Source organism: Embiotoca jacksoni, unplaced genomic scaffold, assembly GCF_022577435.1.
Source record: "Embiotoca jacksoni isolate LCO1_2020_lvr unplaced genomic scaffold, fEmbJac1.0.p SCAF_25, whole genome shotgun sequence".
In the NCBI taxonomy this organism is placed as follows: domain Eukaryota; kingdom Metazoa; phylum Chordata; class Actinopteri; family Embiotocidae; genus Embiotoca; species Embiotoca jacksoni.
In genome coordinates this window covers 244,151-264,480 of record NW_027185376.1, presented here as the reverse complement: position 1 = coordinate 264,480, position 20,330 = coordinate 244,151, and the positions used below count along the sequence as shown (strand labels likewise).

Sequence of the window (20,330 nt, the reverse complement as noted above, 5' to 3'; positions counted from 1 at the left end):
CTGTTATTTCTGTCTCTTGCTGATATTACATTTCATTACTTTAGTTGTGACTTAAATGTGTCTCTGATGTGACAAATAATCATTACAGTACAAAAGACCATTCTTGAGCTTTGAGTAATAGCGCTGCGCCACTGAGGCTCCACACTAAACAAAGGACACCTGAAAATTGCACAAGATTAACGTTCAGGCAGCGTAGTGTCAAGCCTTGCCATCCAGCCCATCACTGTGATTCAATCTGGCCCAGCACCGAGAACATAAGTAATCTGTCAGAGAGCCTCTCCAGACATCACTGAATAGCTCGCTGCCAAGAAGGCTGTGTCATTTACAGCCCTCCCAACCTGCAGGCAGAGCACAGATATTATGCCGCAAGGAGGTCCAAGGGAGGAGAGCACGCTGAAAACAACAGGCGCTGGTGACTCATACTCACAGTCTACCTTTCAGGACTGTGTGTGGATGTGAAAGGGAGCAACAGAGAATCTGCAGATAAACTACTTTTTCTGAGAAAGACAGCAGAACTGTGGACTACCTCTGCCGGGATATCTGGAGGTTTAAACATTGTTTATACCAACAGTGTTTACATCAGTGTGAGAGGGGTAAACCTACCTCTCCGTTGAGGAAGCAGTAAAGGACTGCGACCACGAAGCCCTAAAGGGAAAGAAAAACACAGATAAGAGCAGTAAGAGTGTGTGTCACCTGTTTATCTTGTCTTTACAACCATTTGCTAAGAATAACATGTGTGGCATTCACGCGAGTCATTTAAACGAACGCTGCACAGTGGCTACTTTGGGGAGAAGGAGAAGGAGGGATGAGAGGAATGTGCTGGGAAGGTTCCTTTGGTTTCCAAGCTGTGTGTAGCGAAGCTGTGCCTTCTGTGCTTTCTCCATCATTCCTCATTATGTGACAAACTGCAAAAAACACCAGGGCTTTAAATGGTAACACTGCCGCTGAAATCAGCCTGCGAAGTGCTTGGAGACCTGTCGCAGTTTCTTCAACAGCAGCAGCCACAAGTCACAGCTGAGAGGATGCCCAAATTACCGTGGACTTTTAAAATAAAATTGTACAATGTGTTTGGTTTCAAAGTTGGCATCATACCTGAAATGACCCCAGAATCAAGTCGAAAACGAGCCGCAGCTCCGTCTTCACTTGCTCCGGGATGAACGCAAACACTATAAAATTGATCCCAAAGAGAGGAATCAAAAGCAGCGTTGATTTCGCGAGTCTCCTGAAACGACAATGCAAAAACAGATTAAAATCTTTCCCTCCAGTGAAACCATTTTCTCCATCTATCTGTGTGCGACAATAATGAAACGCAACTGCGATTTACTTGTGTCAGTGGGAAAAAAAACTCATGCATTATGGCTGGCTTACGAGATGCTCTCCATCACAGGGAAAATCACTTGGACACAAAGAGCGCTACATCCGTGTGTAAAGCAGCTGCCAGGAAGAGACTACAGTGTGCTGCGCATCACTTGCTAAGGAAATCAGTTTCCTTTCTGAAATCCAAACGGGTTGGTTATCCCCGCATCACTGTGAGCATATAAAAGTTACATTTAGAACAATAGTTTTGCCTGCATGACAAATATGTGTATGTTTTGCTCAGCTTTGTGAGTTTATTCGAGATAATCCGTATTCACTCCTGTAAAGGCAGCTTTCACAGAATGTGGACCTAAGACAGAAACCACTGAAGAGGTGCAGATTTTCCCCCAAATCCTCATTTGGATCAGAAACATTTCATTTATACGAGTTCATAAATAATTTACAGCGGGGAGAAGACATCAACTTATACGCACGAGTACTGGTTGGACTCATTTCTTCCGATATCGGGGCAGTTGATCTTCTGGCGAAGTATTCGAATGATGCAGATGAAAAGAATAAAGTTCATCTGTGGGGAATATTTCACAAGCGTCATGTGAGGACAGAACTGAGGTATTTCAACTGTAAATGGCAGTTAGTGCAGGTAGTCGATTTCCAACATGAAATTTCTAGATTCTGCCCTGTGGGCAAATTCTTATCAGTTTTTTCTTTCCAAAAACCAAATCTCAGTTTTGTCAGTAGCATTAATAAAAGTGCGAGATGCTTTACTAAAAGGAATATTTCACACACACTTTCTCAAGTCACGCGTCTTTACCCTCCTTTTCCCACCTCCACGAAAGTGTCTTCATTTCTCACTTACTCACAAATGACACACAGACACACACACACACACACACACACACACACACACACACACACTGGAGATCATCATCTGTCTAGGTAAGTGGTTCGATCTCTGTGTGAACTGTCACACATGAGCTTTTCATGATAGTTGGGTTTTGATTGTTTCGCTGGAGATAAACTCAGTTTTAAAATAAACAGTTTGACATTTTGCCTCGCACATCTGCATGCTGACTATGAAACTACAGCCAGCAGCCTGCCTTAGCTTAGCTTAAAGACTTGCAACAGCAGCAAGCCGATTACCATAGCAGCTTACTTGTGCCTGACGGTTAGACAGCAGCATGTACAGGTACAGGGTAAAATCAATAAAAATTACAATAAAAATATAGGTAGTAAAAATATGAAATATAAAAAAATTAAAAAATGCACATTCTATATAAATGAAATAGAAAATCAAACAACAGTGCAACGAATTAAACAAACAACAGCGCAACGGTGTTAATGATGTGTGATGGATTTGGTCAGAGGCTGAGTTATTGTACAGTCTTATCGCAGTGGGCAGGAATGATCTCCTGTATCGGTCCTTGTGACAGTGGAGCTGGAGGAGTCTGGTGGAGAAAGTGCTCCGCTGTCCCTGCAGTAGCTGATGGAGAGGGTGGTCCTGATTATCCAACATGGATAACAGCTTGTTCAGCGTCCTCCTCTCCACCACCTTTTCCAGAATGTCCAGTTTGCAGCCGATGACGGAGCCGGCCTTCTTCACCAGTTTGTTAAGTCTGTTGGTGTCGCCGGCTCCAACGCTGCTCCCCCAGCAGACCACAGCGAAGTACAAAGCACTGGCCACAACAGACTGGTAGAACATCTCCAACATCTTGCTGCACACATTGAAGGATCGAAGTTTCCTCAAGAAAAAGAGTCGACTCATCTCCTTCTTGTAGGCAGGGTTGATTGCTGGTCTTCCAGCTCAGTCTGTTGTCGATGGAGGCACCCAGGAACTTGTGCTCCTCCACCAGGTCCACATCCTCTCCAGAACACGCAGCGGTTGTGGAGCCGCTCTGTGTCCATGCAGCTCACCAGGGGGGAGTGAGGAGGCCAAGGGGGAAGCAGCGGAAGTGTGTGGGAGGTGTGGTGTGTGGAGGAGACGGATGAGGGCGGTGAACTAAACCTGTTGAAGAAACAGTTTAGCTCATTCGCCCTCTCCAGGTTGCCACCTGGTTGTCTCTCTCTCCCCTTGAAGCCAGTAATCTCCTTCATACTGGTCCACACCTCCCTCAGGTTGTTCTGCTGGAGTTTGGCCTCCAGCTTCCTCCTGCAGGAGCCCTTACACTCTCGGAGCTTCTCCTTCAGCTCACGCTGCACACTCCTGAGCTCATCCCTGTCACCAGACCTGAAGCCTGTTTTCTTCTTATTGAGAAGAACTTTCAGGTCACTGGTGATCCACGGCTTGCTGATGGGAAAACAGTGTACAGTCCGGGCTGGCGAGGTGGTGTGTTCACCGAATTTGATGTATTCTGTGGTGCAGTCCGTCATGCTGTTGATATCCTCCCCATGTGGTCCACACAGCACACCCAAGTCCGTGGACTCAAAGCAGTCCTGCAGGGCGTCATTAGCCTCCCATTTCCAGCTCGTCACAGTCCAGGTGGTTACAGGCTGCCTCTGCACCAGAGGGACATACTTTGGTGTTAACAGGACCAGGTTGTGAAGAGACCTCCTTTTTTCTTACCGCTTTGTACAATGTTTCTGTCCGCCCGAACAGTCCTGAAGCCGGGTACGGCCGCACTGTGGTCCGGGAAATGTGAGTGCAGCCGTGTGTCAGTAAAACATGATGCTGCACTCGTGGTACTCCCTCTGGGTCTTCACCGGCGCGTCGAGCTCATCCATCTGATTGCCCAGGGACCTCACGGTCCCCATTACAATCATCGCCGGTACACATGGTTTGGATTTCCTCCTCCTCGCCTTCAACTTAGCGCAACCCCGACGTGTTCTGCGAAATTCCTCTGGGATTTCAGGTCTTGATCCGGGTAGTAACAGTAGTTTACTCAGCGCAATCAGCTGATCGCGAGAGTAAACAGTGCCCAAACTTCTCTGTCCGTGGCTCTCCATTACAAAGAGTGAATAAAGTAACAGGAAAAAACACTAAAAAAAAGTTGTTGAAAAGTTACGGTTCATTGCCTGACCGTAACTTAAACAAAAACATTGAAGAAATACAACACAACAAAATGAGAAAGCCTGTAACAGCCTGTTCAGGACAAAATCAAAGTGTCGACCCAGTGACTTGAAGTGGAAAAGTCATTTTCTGCTTTCTTATTGTCACATAATACTCAAAACCAAAACTTTTAGTTTCTTATATTAATGGTTTGTGTACAGAATAATGGTTTGTGTACAGAATAAATAAAAGAGATTTATTTTTTTTATATACCTTTGGTAGACTACTTGACTAGCTGTTACCACTTGCTTCCAGTCTTTGTGCTAAGCTAACAAGAGGCTGGCTGTAGCTTCATATCTACAGTAAAAAAATGAGGGTGGTATTAGTTTTCTGATAACTTGAGGCAAAAGCTTGTTGAATTCCCTGTCTACCAACAATAGCCGTAAAGCTCCCTACTTAACACATGATCACTTGTTTGTATTATCTACATAGAAATAGAGTTCATATTGACATTTCTGTCTGAAAGCTCTCTGGGTGTCTGCACATTTATAGATGCTAACACTGTGCTAAAAAAAGATGACGTCAGTTAGGAAATAAAACAAACAGCGATCGTCCTGCCAACTTTCCAAAGTGAAGTGAGAACTTTGAGGTCGTGCTAACCTCTCAGAGCAATACAGCAGGAATACCAAAAAGACACAGACTTGAAAATCCTTCACACAAATTACACTGACAGATAACGCACATCAGATGTGAACTGATGATAACTGACACAGACGTTTTCGCTCTTAGCAGATACTACTTTAGAAAAGTCGTATTAGGGCGCTCAAAGTGCATACAGTTTGATGTAAGTGATGAAAAAGTGCTTGAGGCTTGTAGACTTACCAGGATTGACGCCAGAATAGGGGTTTTAATGATCCACCAGAACACATCAGTGTTCTCGATTATATCCCAGCACCTGGTAAGAACAATATTAATGTACAGGATGGAGCAACTCAAAGAAGAAATACTATGTTTTATTCCCTGGTGTTTCTCTTACCCCACATCATTATAGTAGGCTTTAGCGATGCTCCAAGCTGTGATGAAAATGGTTGGGCCTCCTGGGGACATGAGAAAATATAGTGAACACCAAGATATTATTACATCGCACCGGCAAGTTTCTCAATCTGCGGTTTGTCTTCTGCTGACAGACGTGAGGTCTCTATAATAGCACAGATAAGAAGACATTCTCACCCCAGCCAATCAGAATGTAAGCCCAGAAGTACTTCCTCTCGGAGAAGAAAGAGACGGCCAACAACGCGTGAAGATAAAGACCTTCGACCAGCAGCCAGAAGAAACTGGCCATTATACAGTACTGGAAGAACACAATCACGGCTTTGCAGCCAACCTGGAAATGGACACAACAGCATTAATCACAATGACCTTCACTTTGTCACACTTGTGGGTAAAAACAATTATTTAGAAAATAGAAGAATGCACTTTTTTTTTTTTTTTTTTCCTGATATGCTTTTTGATACGGCCATGTTTACTAACACACAAATAAAAACGTGATTTATTGTTGTGCTTGTGTATATGATTGTGACACTTATTATTGTAAAAGAGAGAGATATCTAGTTATTATGTTTTCTTATTTTCAGGGAAGGACAAACAGAAAAGACTTTACGATTACTGAAAAGATACTTGAGTTTCTCATGTTTTACATATGAAACGTGATCACATGTATGACACGTGTTTACCACATGTCGGTACATTTAATAACATGGAGAAGATATGTGGAAGAGTTTTCACATGGGAATCGACATGGACTTTACACTTTACACCATTAAAATGTTTCCTATGGGAAAAATAAGTTTCACACTTGCACAGTCACACGTGTATGTGGTCACATGTGATCACATGAGTTTTTGCACATGTAAAATTGTGAAAGATTTACCAAAATGCCGCTCTTATTTAATGGCATATAACTGATGAAATGATGCATTAGCAAAGCTATTAGCTTCGACTTATGAACCCTTCGTAACTGGTGATGTTAAACTTAAAGCAATTTAGTAATTTAGAAATGCAGAATTTTACTTTCTTGCAGCTTTCCTATACAACAAGCATTTTGCCCTGATGGTTGGCACCCCTGGGATATCAGCCAAACAGCTGAATGGAAGCTCCATCTCTCTCCAACCCAGAGGCTGCAAAGCCGCTAAAGTGCAGAAATGTTCCAACAGACAAATGAGTGAGGGAAGGACAAGAGTGTAACACTTAAACAACTACGCAGGAGAACAATATCAGCTCTGATCTGGTCGGCTGAAGGCGCAACATTTCCATCAGGGGGTTAGAGGGGGTGGATTTATTTAAAATCCAGTTTCCTCCTGCTGAACTCTGGGCAGGGAGTCCGCTGTTGAACTTGCTACACAGGACCGTGTATAAAAAGTTAATCTTCCTAATGGTGTGGGCGGGCGGGACGGGCGTCTGTTCGTCTTTCACAAAATCCTCAATCCACGAAAACGACAAGGTCCGAGGCTGGTACACACACTATGAGCAACGTGCGAGCTGTTGTGATCTGAGCAACGCAGAGATGCTACAGGGAGGCAATTACGCAGATAAAAAAAAATCTATAAACCGTGTCCCTTTAAAATGACCCCTTGAGAGGGAATTCGTTGAGCACTTTAGCAGATGTACCAGATGTGAGACATGAGATGAGTTGGGAGAATGGTGAAAAGGACAGAATGGACTAAAGCACATTAAGGATAGAGAAGATGGACAGTAGAGCAGAAAGGTAAAGACCCACAAACATGCGACAGAGGAACAAAACAGAGTGAATATGAACGAGGCAGGAGCAGGAAACAACTGCAAGATTAGACATTAGACATTTGAGTGGAAACAAGGATAAGCAAGTGACGGTGTAAAGCTGAAAAAGGCCACACCTCTTGTCTCAGCCTCAAATGCTATGAATGATGAATGAGCGGGAAAAGTGTCGCATGAAAAACAAATCCAAGTTTAACACCCGAGCCTCTGCAGAGGAGTCGTACTCCCACATCATTAATCATCTCTGAAGATGGAAGAAGAGGACAGAAAGCTGACAACAGTTTGCAGCAGGAATGCGGTCGACCAGCCCTGAACATTTTCATCTAAACGAGTAAATTGATGAGCTTATGTATCTTATTCAGTGGTTTTTGATTATATTAGAATTCCATGATCGATTGCTACATCTACTCAAGTACTTTACTGTTTTCAGGTACTTTACTTTGTTATTTTAAGCTATTTTCAGCTCTGTTGGGTTTCATACAGAGATAGTTACTCACCCCATTTATTTCACACATGCAATGATGTGTTTTCACAATATAATGCATTATCATAGATGAATCTACCCAACTGTACACTGTATGTCTTTGCATGTACAGAACATACGTTGTAAAACGTACAAAAGTGGTCACTGTATTTGTCCACAGAGATACACAGATGCTTTCCTGTCAAACTGATGTTTTTGCTAACATGAATGTAAATTTGAGCTCAAAACACATGGAGGTGCAATTTATATGCAAATAGCATATAAATGTTTGTCTTCTAGATCTTCTGGAACAAACTAAATTATTAATAATTTAGTAGCCATAATAACAATACCATTAAATTGCTGCATGATGAGGTAATAACATAATCACTGAATGTGGAGTTAATGTTTGGGACAGCTCATTAAAGCAGCCTATATGAACCGAGTCGCAATTGGCCTGTTGAGGGGAAGAAAACGGATCCAGATGGTCTGAACTTTTCTGCTAGTTCAATGTGTGCACATCAGTACAAAGCTGGGGCTCAGTTCAAAAAAGCCTGCCATCAGTGGCATGTGGATGAATGATGACATCTTTTGCTACTGGAAAAACACAGGGGGAAAAAAACCCGGTGCCAAATAAACACACAGACACGAACGCACGTCCTTTAAATAAAGCTTTTGTTATATGCTTTCCTCGAGTGGTTATATCATGAATTAATCTAATGGGTAACTACGGCAAACATCCAACTGTCGGAGAGGGGTAATGAACCAAGCAAGCAGAACACCTACACACAAAACACAACAGTAGCTGAGCCAACAGCTGTAATGGAAGTCGTGCCAGGGTCACGGTGAGCGCTGCAGCCCCAGACCTGTCTCTATCGTTCTGTCGTTTTTCAGCCGAGCCGCGACAGCAGCTGGATCCCGTCAGCCCAATAGTTCCATTAACATGCCGCAGCTGCCCAGAGAGCTCACTAGTGAATACACTCCGAGAGGCTGCTCTTGTCGTGTGGCCACATTGTGGAGCATAAACCTCGTGTTTGCGGGCCTGACTGGGGCCTCAGGAGCCTCTGGTCTGTGGCTCCGTGTCATGTGGCGAGGTGGAGCCAAGGGAAGATGACCAAATATGGTGGGCTGAACACGATAATTTAGGAATCCACAGTTTCCAGATTTAAACAATTAAAATCACATTTTCGAGACACATCCTCAAGTATGTTTGGTCACCTGCAGAGCTCCTCGCTGAGATCGACTTCTCTGTGGTTCAAGGGCAATGACCGTCCAGCTACAAACACACACATCGAGCAGCGTGTCATGTCATGTCATGGACAATTAACTCACAGAGCCTGTTGAGCAGTTGTCGACCTCCCCGACCTCATAGAGAACCACATCCTTGATGAACACAGCGATGGCCTTCAGGATAAATGACACAAACAGATGCATGTGGATGTAGTTCCTTGTGCAGTGGAGCTTCCTAGAACACAGAACAAAAGACACAAGAACACAGATCAAGACAGAGACAACTCACCATTACATAATGAGGGCCTTCATGCTAATTATCCAATGTCCTTGGAATTAATAGCTTAAAATAAACACAAAAGAGAGACTGCCTTTAATCATAATTAAATCACTCAGTTATTTTGTCACAGTGGGGATGGATCCTTTTAAAGCACAATGAATGTTTTTTTGTTGTCCTTCACACGCCCCTACAATAAAGACAAGACAAATGAATTTCCAAATGTTGAGGCATAAAGATTTTAAAATGCACAAGTGTGCATTTTTGAGTACTTCTTCAGTTGCTGATTACATTATCATACTTGAACATTAAATGATTAGAAGAAGGAGACGGGCGGTTGTGTCAAGGTTCCCAATGACTCAGATCCTTTTGTTTATGCCAGGGATGCTTGTTCCGAGGGCGAGGAACCATTCAGCTGTGATAAACCACATGCCCAATCCATTATTATCCCCTCGGGAATTATTACAGTTTCATTCATACCCAGCAGAGTTTCTTTACATTCTGTCGCAGCTATTTAACATGACCAGATTTTATCCTCACTGCAAAAAAAAAAAAATTGCTACTCCCATTTCATTAAGTACTTGTTTTCTCCAGCTATTACTGCAATGTAGCACCTGACCATTTTCAGGCATCTGGAGCATTTCTGTGCCTGAATGAAATTATTTGGTCAGACTCCTGCTGCGAGAGCAAAGAGCTGTTTATGAATGGAAATGATTAAATGCCACCTGTGCAATCATTTGTTGACAAACGGCACCATGCTGGCTCTGTGAAGATTCAAGAGTATTTCTTAGCAAACATCCATTCATCCATCTATCCATCTATCTATATATCTATCTATCTATCTATTTATCTATCTATCTATCTATCTAACAAGGAAGTTTATTTCTAGCATCCTTACAGGGAAATAAATGTGGTGAAAACAGTGCTGTCAGTTTCTTTTTCCAGCCCTGAGCAGTTTCAACTGTATTCAGGCCCAACTGGCTCTTTTCACAGAAAATATTTTGACTCGTCAGCATAAGAAAATGAAAGGTATAACAAACAGCATAGTTGCATTCAAGTATCCCAGTAAGCAAAATACCAAAACCTTGAAACCTGCACACCAAAATGAAATGCAGCCATTGTTGATGTCGTTAAACACAAACTGTGCTTGTGCTGCTGTGACAGGTCAAAATATCTACAATGGAAAAGCTTTCTATAATCTTTACCTATGTGTAGCCTGGCAGACACAATCCTGGTCAGAAAAACTCCACGATGCACTCGCTTTGCTTATTAGGTTTATTGGTGTGAGCACATGGTAACTGAGGGTGAATAACAGAACAACTGTTGGCTGGACATTAAGAAACATTCAGCAATATGTCATCACTGATTTTAAATCCTCCTAATTTTCCAGCATCTCTCTAAAATAAACAGCAAATAGTGTTGGTGATAAAGCACCACCCTGTTTAATGGCAGAGCGCATGGTGAACCGCTGTGAAATATTTTTGAGAGTCAACAGGTTTCCCATTAACACCTTCTAGGTAGACCTTATGTTTCAAGACACTGTGGTCAAATATTTGCTCCTTTCCTGCAATCTTGAACCTCCCACCGCCCTGTCATCACTCTTCTTCTACCTCAAATCTGTGGGTTTGTTACGATTTCACACACACATTTAGTTTGTCTTCCTGACTTTGGCCTGGCTTGTGGCTCTGGACCCGTGAGGCTGAAGAAAACTCTTAGGTTGACACACTTTAACACCTTACACTTCTCTCCAAGGAAAGCATGGAAAGTACCTCTGATCAGTAACTAGTAGCACACATTGCAGTGACAGAGGCAGGGGACAGACTACACAAAACACCAGTGTGGCCCTGAACAGAAATGTCTGGGTATATGACAGAGTGGAGGCTTGTATGGAAGAAAGAAAATTCTTGTTGCATCACATTATTTTTGCTTTGAATTGGAGATGAAGGGAGCACAACCAGATTTTTTCAAAGAAATCTACAGTGTCGTGTAAGTCACTCACATCCACTACAAATATTGTCTATTCAATGTCCTTCAGGGATTAGATGCTGCAATCTAAAGCTGCAATCTCCTTCTTCATATCAAAACCGTAATTGCTTTTGAGGATCTCACAATCAATCCCTGATTTGCCAAATGGCATATATACTGTATCAGTTTCTTTAATCCCACTACGCTTCAGACGTATAACCTATAAAACGGCGGCAGGTATTCACCATCAAAAGATCGAGGGCCATCAAGTTTGACTGACAATTTCTTTCTTTGAGGAGGTATTTGTATCTTTCTTCTCGTCGATCAGTTTAACATAAGCCTGTTCTTTATACCCGAGCGTAAAGTTGCACTGATCAAAAATGATTAAATCCCACTGAAAGGTTTTTGATGTGTGACACTGGGATGTATAATCTGTCAGGTTGTTCATGTTATATCACCCAGCAGGATCACCGTCAATGTTAGTGCGCTTTATATTAATGCTCTGCTCCTGCAGCAGAGTTTCTTTTTCTATTCTTTTATTGTTTTTCTGAACAACTGACCGCAAGAAACCAGAAAACAGGTTAATCTATGAGGAACTATCATCAAAGTCAGAATTGTAAATTCTTGAGCAACACAATTTCTAGCAAGGGTAAAAATGTATAATTAATGTTATTTTTTTATTTCTCTCGGTAAATTGAAAATTGTGATGGTTCCTGTTATAAAAAACATTTGACTTGTAACTGTATTTCTACGTACCTGAAGATGCAGAGGATCACAATAGCTGTAGTCAGAGAGATTAGCGAAACACTGTGGCCAATTGTGTAGCCAATCTTCACTTGCAGAAAAAACTTTCCCTGCAGAAAGAAAAAAAAAAAACATCAATACAAATCAAAATGAAGGACAATGCCAAACAAAGTGCTTTGTAAAAGTCTGATGTGTATTCACACACTGGTATTTTAACACAGACACACTGGAATTTAATTCAATTTAACAGTGTGAACTAAAATGATTTCCATTCTTAGTTTAAAGAAGTTCTCTACTGCTGCTGTCAGGAGTGTTTTTTCTCAACTCAGGGTCGGATGAGATGAAGAGTTTGTGAGATAATAAGGAAAGAAAACAACACCAAAAAAAAATAAATCCTAATTTAACTCAAACTATCTTTGCTGATGAAGATCACGTGACTCAGAGACCTGTAATGAGGGGTTGCAACAGACACAGCTTTATATCACATTAAGGAACATCTGCATTGAAGAATATTATTTCTTCTTTCTTAGTTTAAATAAATTGAAATGAATGTAACAAAAAGGTCTGTCATTCTCTGATTCCACTGAACAACATTGGAGACTTAGCTCAATGTGACTTCATGGACCTTTAAGTGTTGGAAGAAAATATTTCTTGAACAACAGACTTGTGTCTTCCCCTAATTTAATAACAATCAATACAACTGGATTTACTGACACAAACCAACAGTCAGTCTAATATATTGTAATAACATGCTGGCTTTATGACATGAACACTTCGGTCCTCTCAGAGTACGTCACTGCCGTGGCACCGTATGTTTTTTTTTTCTTGATGAAAATGAGATAGAGACCTCTGCATCTTGTGGCGCACGGTGAGATCAAGTATGCAGAGAGATGGACGTTGAATTCCTTTTATGGTACTTCACCAGCCAGGTCCAGCCTGACTTCCTATGTGGCATACTAATGAGGCCGCCTCTGTGACGCAGAGCTCCCACGAGAAAGCTTTTACCACCCTGGAGCGCAATGCCAACTTTCACCCTGCTCTGCCCTCGTCAACGCAGACAAAATTAAAAAAAAGTGAGACCAAAATTTGATGTATCTATTCTCCTCCCACCCCCGGAGGCATCATGAATAACCTCTAATGACTCATAATGCCAGATAACAGAGGCAGGAATAACTAACCGACCTGGCCCTGTCAATGAACATCAAGTGTGTTGTCCTTCAAAGAGTGTGTGTGCCTGCCTCAGCTAACATTGAATAATGCCGACTTATTGGAAGATTCATTTATAATGTCTTCAGAATATTTTTGCTTTTACCTCATGAATTCTTTAGTTTGAAGGAACAAAAATGTTTTGCATACAAACAAAACAAAAGCGACCTGCAGCTATAATACAGAACAACCTGGCCACATGTTTACGTCACCAGTCGTAACATGAGCGTTACAGTTTCTCTTCTTTACACACCATGTGGAAGTTTATTACAACTTACTAACTTAACCTCTTTAGAGAAGTGGGAGGTTTTTAAGGCCCAAACATTCGACTCAACGTTGCTCGATGAAAAAATTGTTAGCGTAGGAGCCAAACACCAGAGTTGTGAAACCAGCAATCAATACAGCCATTTTCCAAATAGATGCAACAACACCCACCCACAGAGCAAAATAAATATGTTCTCATTCAATTCTTCCTGTCCATTGGCTCTTAACATAGTTTCCCACTGCCCTGCTGTGTTCATTCACTACGAGAACACCGGTGCCGCTTATAGACTGCGGCGGCTTTACTCACGTCGTCGTTAGTGCTGTTGAGATTGTATCCACAGTTCAGAGCAATGTCAATGGGATGCATCTCAGTCCAGCCGTCTGCTGTGCAGGTTTTGGAGAGGTTACCTGGAGATAGGAAAAGGCATAAACAGGTCACGGCCACCCCAGCAGGTTTCTCTTCTATCTGCCCACCAAGTTAGATGAAAATTGGTGCAACACACCCTGCGTGAGACACACTGTGATGCTGGCGTTGACCCCACACTGGCTTGTTAGGTCGCTTCAAACATCAAGAAAACTTCAAACTCCACGAAGTGCTGTGTGACTCACTCCTGCTAATGGGAGCCACTATTGACTCGCGCATTATCTGTGCCTGCAGAAAGGCACTCAGCTGTTCCAGATATTGACAAACTGATCCTTATCTTGTCACTCATCCAACCCCGAGCAAAGATGAAAATGTTCCAGGGAAGTAATAGAATGCATGTCATAAGAGGAAATATTACCATGACCACAACCTGATGTTTTGAATTTAATACTTCTGGTAAATTGGTGTTGTAAAACTAGGATAAAACCTGGTGACATTTTAGAGAGTTCATAGTCCTAATTTGTTTTGCCAATTACATTGTGGTGAAACACAATTGAAAGACAAAATTTGTTTTTAAGTGAAAGAAGCTCTTCATTTATGTGCTACAAAAGAGGACTGTGACACCAGAGAAATTGATTTGCATTCTAAGATCCAGGATTTAGGCAACAAAAAAACAAGCAGTCAGACAAAAACCATAAACTGAAGCTGTTTAGCTGCAGGCGGATGGTGTATTGCAAGAACAGATATTTTGGTGAAAAACCAATAGAATACGTAATCTGAACATTTTATGGAAAAATTCAGTTAATTAATTACTAACAATTACTGGATGTTATTTGCTGTTAAAAACACGGATGTCTGCAGAAAACCAGATATGAATATGAATCAAGTCATTAGGTAACTATATTGTGGTATTACTGTGGAGCTGGATCAATTCAATATACTTCACTACTGGAGTGGTGTGAAGGTTTTGGGGATTGCTTTGTGTTCAACTTTTATTTAATTTTTTTTTTTTTTTAAATTTTATATTCAACTTTTCTAATGTTCTAGTTTCTAAGAGGGTTATCTGGAGTTGTGACCTCTATGGTGGTGATATAATCAGTTTCCTACTATTTGATCTATATTTATATTGACTCTCCGGTATTGAGATTGTGTCTTGGACTGTGCTTATATTTTGATTGTTTCTGTGTTTTTCTTTCTTTCTTTTGTTGATTTTCTACACTGGCTTCTTTTAGTCAAGACACGTCGGTGTGTCAGTATATGATGTGTTGAATTTAATCAAAAGTTGGTCACAAAAAGTCATGAAAGACAAGAATGCTAACACTATTGTAAGAACATTAAACTGCTTTTTCTCTACCATAAAAAATACTTTTTGTATTAATTTGCAATTAAAACAGTCTGTGAAAGTCTGGTATTTGGTTTATTCATGGGATTTGTTCATGGTTTATTCATTTGTGGTGCATCAGAGGTTCATGTAAACAGCTTAACCCAAATAAGACCTTAACCACAGTGTGACTGACGGCCGGGATGCTGCGTGCACGTAAACGTAGTCAATTACGGCTAAATGTTATTATACGCAGGCAATGAGCTGCAAAAGAAAGAATGTGCAGCAGGATGTTGGTAAAGAATCTGGAAATAGTGCTCGGTCACAGAGCGGTCATGTGATTGAAATGTCACGTTGTCTCTGCTCTGGCTGTTTTTAAGCATTGTGCTCAGATAATGTTTTCAAATTCTCCTTTGTTTTCTCTCTTGTTTTTCTATCATAAATAAATTTTCCTGGATGCATAAGTAGCCACACACAGAATCAACCTCATTAAACTCTCCTGTAAGTAAGGAACTTCTCAGGCGGTGTTGTAGGAGGGCCGGGGCTGAATCCTCCTGAGGATCCTGAATGAAAACACGGACTAAACTTGACGTGTAATAATTTCTCAGGGCCGTGTTCATTTGTAGTCTGGGTGGTAAGCTTCTACTTTTTTCAACAGATTTATTGCTGCACTGCAGAAAATTGCAGAATGGAAGAAAGGGTCTGATAGAAAAGCAACTGAAAGCTGAGCGACTGCACCAGGAATCAAGGACAGTCACAGACAAAGCCACAGATTGAATTTTTGTGAAGATATGCATCTGTAGTTTTGGATGTTTTATAATATGTGTTAAAGCAATATTCTACTGTGCAACTAACAGAGAAAATAGACAGTTTATTCTGTATCCTTTGGATATGTTTTGCGCAGACAGGAAATCAATTTAGGCTTCTACCGTCAGAGTAAATGCCACGAGAGATTGCATCTTTTGGATTTAAGTGTTAAAATATGATGCAATATGACACAATATGACACAATATTGACATCAAATCCCCCTCTACAACTTCAAAACAAATAAATGCCAAAAAAAAAAGTCTGTGAACACTTTAAACAGAAACACATCAGTAAAGTTGTCAAATGAACAGACACTGTTTGTTCTGCTGCCCACACTCGTATTTAATAAAATAAAGTCTGTTAAGATTTGTTTTTTTCTTTGCAAAGACGGAACACTCAGACTGGATCCACAAAGGCAGGAGAAGAGGAGTAGCTGGCAGACTGCCACCTCACAGTCCTATTACCCCCACTAACAGCTTAATCGGTGAATTCTCATGCAGGAGGAAGGTTTTGTCAGGATACTGTCAGGTTGTGTAAGTGGAGCTCCGTCAGCGATCACAGAGTTGAGCCATTTGCAGAGGAGGAAAAAAAAAACCCATTGAGGTGGGTCATGGTCACCTGAGACAATATGTCCTTTCACGTGGAGAATCTTCAGCTGTCATTTAACAATAATGTTCAAGTAAAGTAAAACTCTGCTCTTTACTTCTTTGAAATATGGTGGAAAACATAATATATTTGTCTTGCAATTATTTCTGATATAAACTCTTTTTTGTTTGTCTTCCTGGTCATTTACAGAGAAAATCTGTCAATAAATGGGAAAATATCCAGTAGTGCTCAGGGAGACAGATTGTTCCAGCAATCATGACATTGATTAGATATGTTCACACAATGTAGGGTGGGTGATGACGACATGTTTTCAGATTCGGTTTCTGACTGTAACATAACAGCAGAATGGAGCTCTGTTTGATATAGATTTTTTTTTTTTATCACGAATTTGTCTCTGCGTACCAGCAATCATCCTCTTATTTCATCTCTAATGTACAATTTTTCCTACTAGGTTTTCTGACAAGCCAGTAAACTGGTATTATGGATGTCTGTCTCTGTGCCCACATATGATAGGCAGGATTGTTACAGCACTTTTAGGAAGAAATCCAAGTCAACTTAAGTTTTAGGAAAGCAGAGCTTTGAGCTACACGCTAACATGCTGATGTTCAGCAGGTAGATAATTTACCTGGGTCACCAACAGTTTAACATGTAAGCCTGTTGCCATTTGATAATTTGTAAGTCATATCAAGTCCTATTGCACAGTTTGTCTCCGATAGCTGCTCTGAGATCTGTTTCACAAAAGCGGTTTCCAAGCATCGTTTTTCACAATGACTGCCATTCGCAAATTTTACAGTCGTCTCCCAAGATTATTCAAAAATGGTGTTTCTATCTTTAAGTTAAAATAGTTTTTAAGTAAAAATCGACTGCACAGTGAGTAGAGATGGGTCGAAGAAGTTTTTTACGAGTTTCTCTTTTGTTTTTGAAGTTGTGGATTTAGAGAGATTTATTGCAGAGCCACACTCTCAGTTCGTCTGTGTATCCCTCCAAAGGACTTTACCTCAAGCTGCGTCGACTCAATTTATTTGCCTCGTCTTTGAAGGTGAACTCCTGCTCTATTTGTATGCACAGTTTGTCTTTCCTGTTAGCAGCCCTGCCTTCACAGGAGGTAATACCACCAAGCTTTGACTGAGTCTGCTATTTCGTTAATGCATTATATTTTATGAAGGTGTTTGTCTTTCCAAAAGGTTTCGAGAAATTCCCGTTCAATTACTAGCAGTCGCCAAAGTCCTTTCGACTTTACTTTTATCTGTATATACCCTACATAATTCATAATTTAGTCTTTTCTTGATGACAAAAATATAATTCCCTCTAGATTCAGAGAAACTCAATTTCATTTTCACATGTTGTTGCAGAGAAGTAGCTGATTAGGATGTCACAAAACTTCCAGCAAGTCAAATATTTGACTTTAAATGAAATCCACAGCTTCAAAAGTTAGTTTTGGCCAAGTCACCGCTAAAGCTGCTGCTCAGATATCAGCCGCAGTTCAGGTGCAAAGCTCCAACAGCACATGCAAAGCTGGTGATCTATCCTCCAGGCATGTCAGTAAACAAGTTTTTAAAGTAAATTCACTGCTCCTTTTGCTAGTTTTATCAAGTGCACTCGGATAAAAAGTAGCACTTCTGACACTGCTGGACGAAAAGTTACTAACCGAGTTGCATGTTGTGATTTGGTGACTGAGGTTGTTGTCATGTGAGAACAAGGTCAGCCATTTTATTTTTTTTATTATTATTAATTTTTTTTTTTTACAAAAATGACTCATTTTCTCATCTGGCACCTCCGCTATTAAGGTTTGGCAGGTTAATGTTATGAAAAGCTTGTTGTCATGGATGAAGCTAAACCATGTTGGGTATCATTAGGTCACGAGTCACGTGTTGGAGTTTAACATTTTAAGGAATGACAAAACTTTTTTCTGATGAGGACAGTATCAGTGTGCTTAGGCTTAAGTTACATTACTAGCATATCATAAGACTACCACAGCTCTGGGAGCAAAGCAGCAAGCAGAAGGTTCATCCACAGATCACCAATCAAAGGCTAGCTTTGTCAGGAGCTAAGTCTGCAGAGCAAACAACGGCCCTCACGACAAAGATGAAGTTATAGACACGATCCCCGTCAGCTTTGTCATTTGTCCTTCGTTTTCTTAACCTGAGTTTATGGCAGAACTGAGTCTCTCTCCCTTTGTGTGCAAGCTTGAATGGTGTGACAACAGGGGGAATAATAGTCCAATAGTTCTCAGCGAATATTGAATAGCATTTTTGCTTGAAATACCCATCCCAAGAAACAAATTGCATATTTGTTTAGATTAAACTGAAATCCATCAGAATTCCAAAGATCACTTGAGTACAAAAAGGTTGTTTACGGGAGAGACAACAACAACAATTACGGGCATGGCAAGTAAACAAAAAGGGGAGAAAACCCCTTGTTTGGTGACAGCCTCAGAATACGTCACTTGGTTGGAAATCCAGTAGGTGTGCATCCTTCCTTTTTATTCAATGTTTATTTGTTTAGGGACAAGTATGAATGCATGCCTCCTTAAAGTCCTCTGAATTGACAGAAACACAACAGTGTTACTGGACAAGGGTGGCTGGCTAGTTCAAGACCTGCTGAGCAGCATCGGCTGTGATAATTAGCAGCAGGCTTCTCCCTGATCCCAGAAGACAGAGCGAGCTGGCTACAAGGTTGTCTAATACAAGCAAGCTGCCGTGACACATTAAAAGACTAAAATTGAAGGCAAATTACTTTTTAGAGGAAAAAAAGAAGAGTTGAATTAAGGTCAAAGCTATTACTCTGCAATAATATCTCTTATCAAGGGATAATCAATTACAAAGTAAAAATAAAAGTCAATCATGTTTTTATTCAAAGAGAAAATGAGATTTGGGCTGAGCATAAAGAGCGGCAACTCGACATCAGGAAATCCTGAATATTTTGCACTTTCAAAGTGTATGAAAGTATGGAAAAAGGAATATGTCAAGATGTTCGCTACAAATAACATCTGTCTCAATTTGCAGCAACAACTCCATCAGGTCTGACAAAAAAAAAAATGTATGTCGAAGAAAAGTCCATTTCTATTAAAATTCTGCTATGAAAAACACCTTCTTGACTCTTTATGGGATTCAATTTTTTTATAATTAAGAAATTGCCTTTTGATGAATACTCAAATTTGAATCTGAGATTATAACATAAAGTGTATTCTGTTTTGTCAAGAGTTTCAACCATCGCTCTGTTTGCCGTTTAATTTGATCAAAACCAGAGGTTTGAATACACTTCCTCTTTCTCTGATGTTGGACTGAGGGCCGATTTTCCACGCCAGTAACTCACTGTAACATCTTGTGGTACAAAGTGGTACTATGAGACAGGCCGGGCCGCCGCTAGCTGATTAGCATGCTTACTTCTGTAAATATCTTTGCAATACAATATTTAGACATCAAAACTACTATTCCTACACATACTGAGGATAGGTTTAGTCAATTATTTTACATTCTAAACTAAACATTTTACAGATTGCCCCTTTAAAGAGGCACAAGTAAGAGGTCTAGACTTTAACTGCATCACAGGACACACACAAAATATTCATACCGAAAAAAATTATTTATTATTTTTAGATTTGACTTTTGTATTGATTTTGCAAAAGAAATGCAATAAAATGCAGAGATGTTTTGCATAAATTCAACTAGAAAGCAGTGGTATATGCAAAGTAATAACAACCATGTCGTAGATTGTTGTCCAAAGACAATTTCACTTGATGCTCTGTGACAAGCAAGGCAATTGATTTCTGCCATCTGTCGAGGGCAATAATCTGAAAACAAATTACTTCAATAACAAGAAAACTGAATGTTTATTGCTACGTGCAGCACAATGTTTCAAAACTCTCACTGCTCCCAGTTTTATGAAAGTTATGTCTCCACTTCTCGAGGAACTTGTTCTTATTAACGCCCCAATTGCTTATCATGTAGTGAAATATCATATATATTAGAAATACAAATGAAGTTTCA

At 40.6% G+C, this 20,330-nt stretch overlaps 1 protein-coding gene across 1 annotated transcript in view; it reads right to left on the bottom strand.

The window, feature by feature from the left end:
- The window catches only part of vipr1b (vasoactive intestinal peptide receptor 1b), a 40,815-nt gene that overhangs the window by 4,611 nt on the left and 15,874 nt on the right, over nucleotides 1-20,330 (bottom strand). Inside the window, exons 5-13 of the mRNA XM_069159415.1 lie at nucleotides 13,550-13,650; nucleotides 11,785-11,882; nucleotides 8,889-9,021; nucleotides 5,531-5,684; nucleotides 5,337-5,397; nucleotides 5,183-5,255; nucleotides 1,791-1,882; nucleotides 1,093-1,222; nucleotides 604-645 (exon numbers count right to left, since the gene is read on the bottom strand). Coding sequence (XP_069015516.1) covers nucleotides 604-645; nucleotides 1,093-1,222; nucleotides 1,791-1,882; nucleotides 5,183-5,255; nucleotides 5,337-5,397; nucleotides 5,531-5,684; nucleotides 8,889-9,021; nucleotides 11,785-11,882; nucleotides 13,550-13,650 — 884 coding nt within the window. The remainder of the gene's footprint in view (nucleotides 1-603; nucleotides 646-1,092; nucleotides 1,223-1,790; nucleotides 1,883-5,182; nucleotides 5,256-5,336; nucleotides 5,398-5,530; nucleotides 5,685-8,888; nucleotides 9,022-11,784; nucleotides 11,883-13,549; nucleotides 13,651-20,330) is intronic.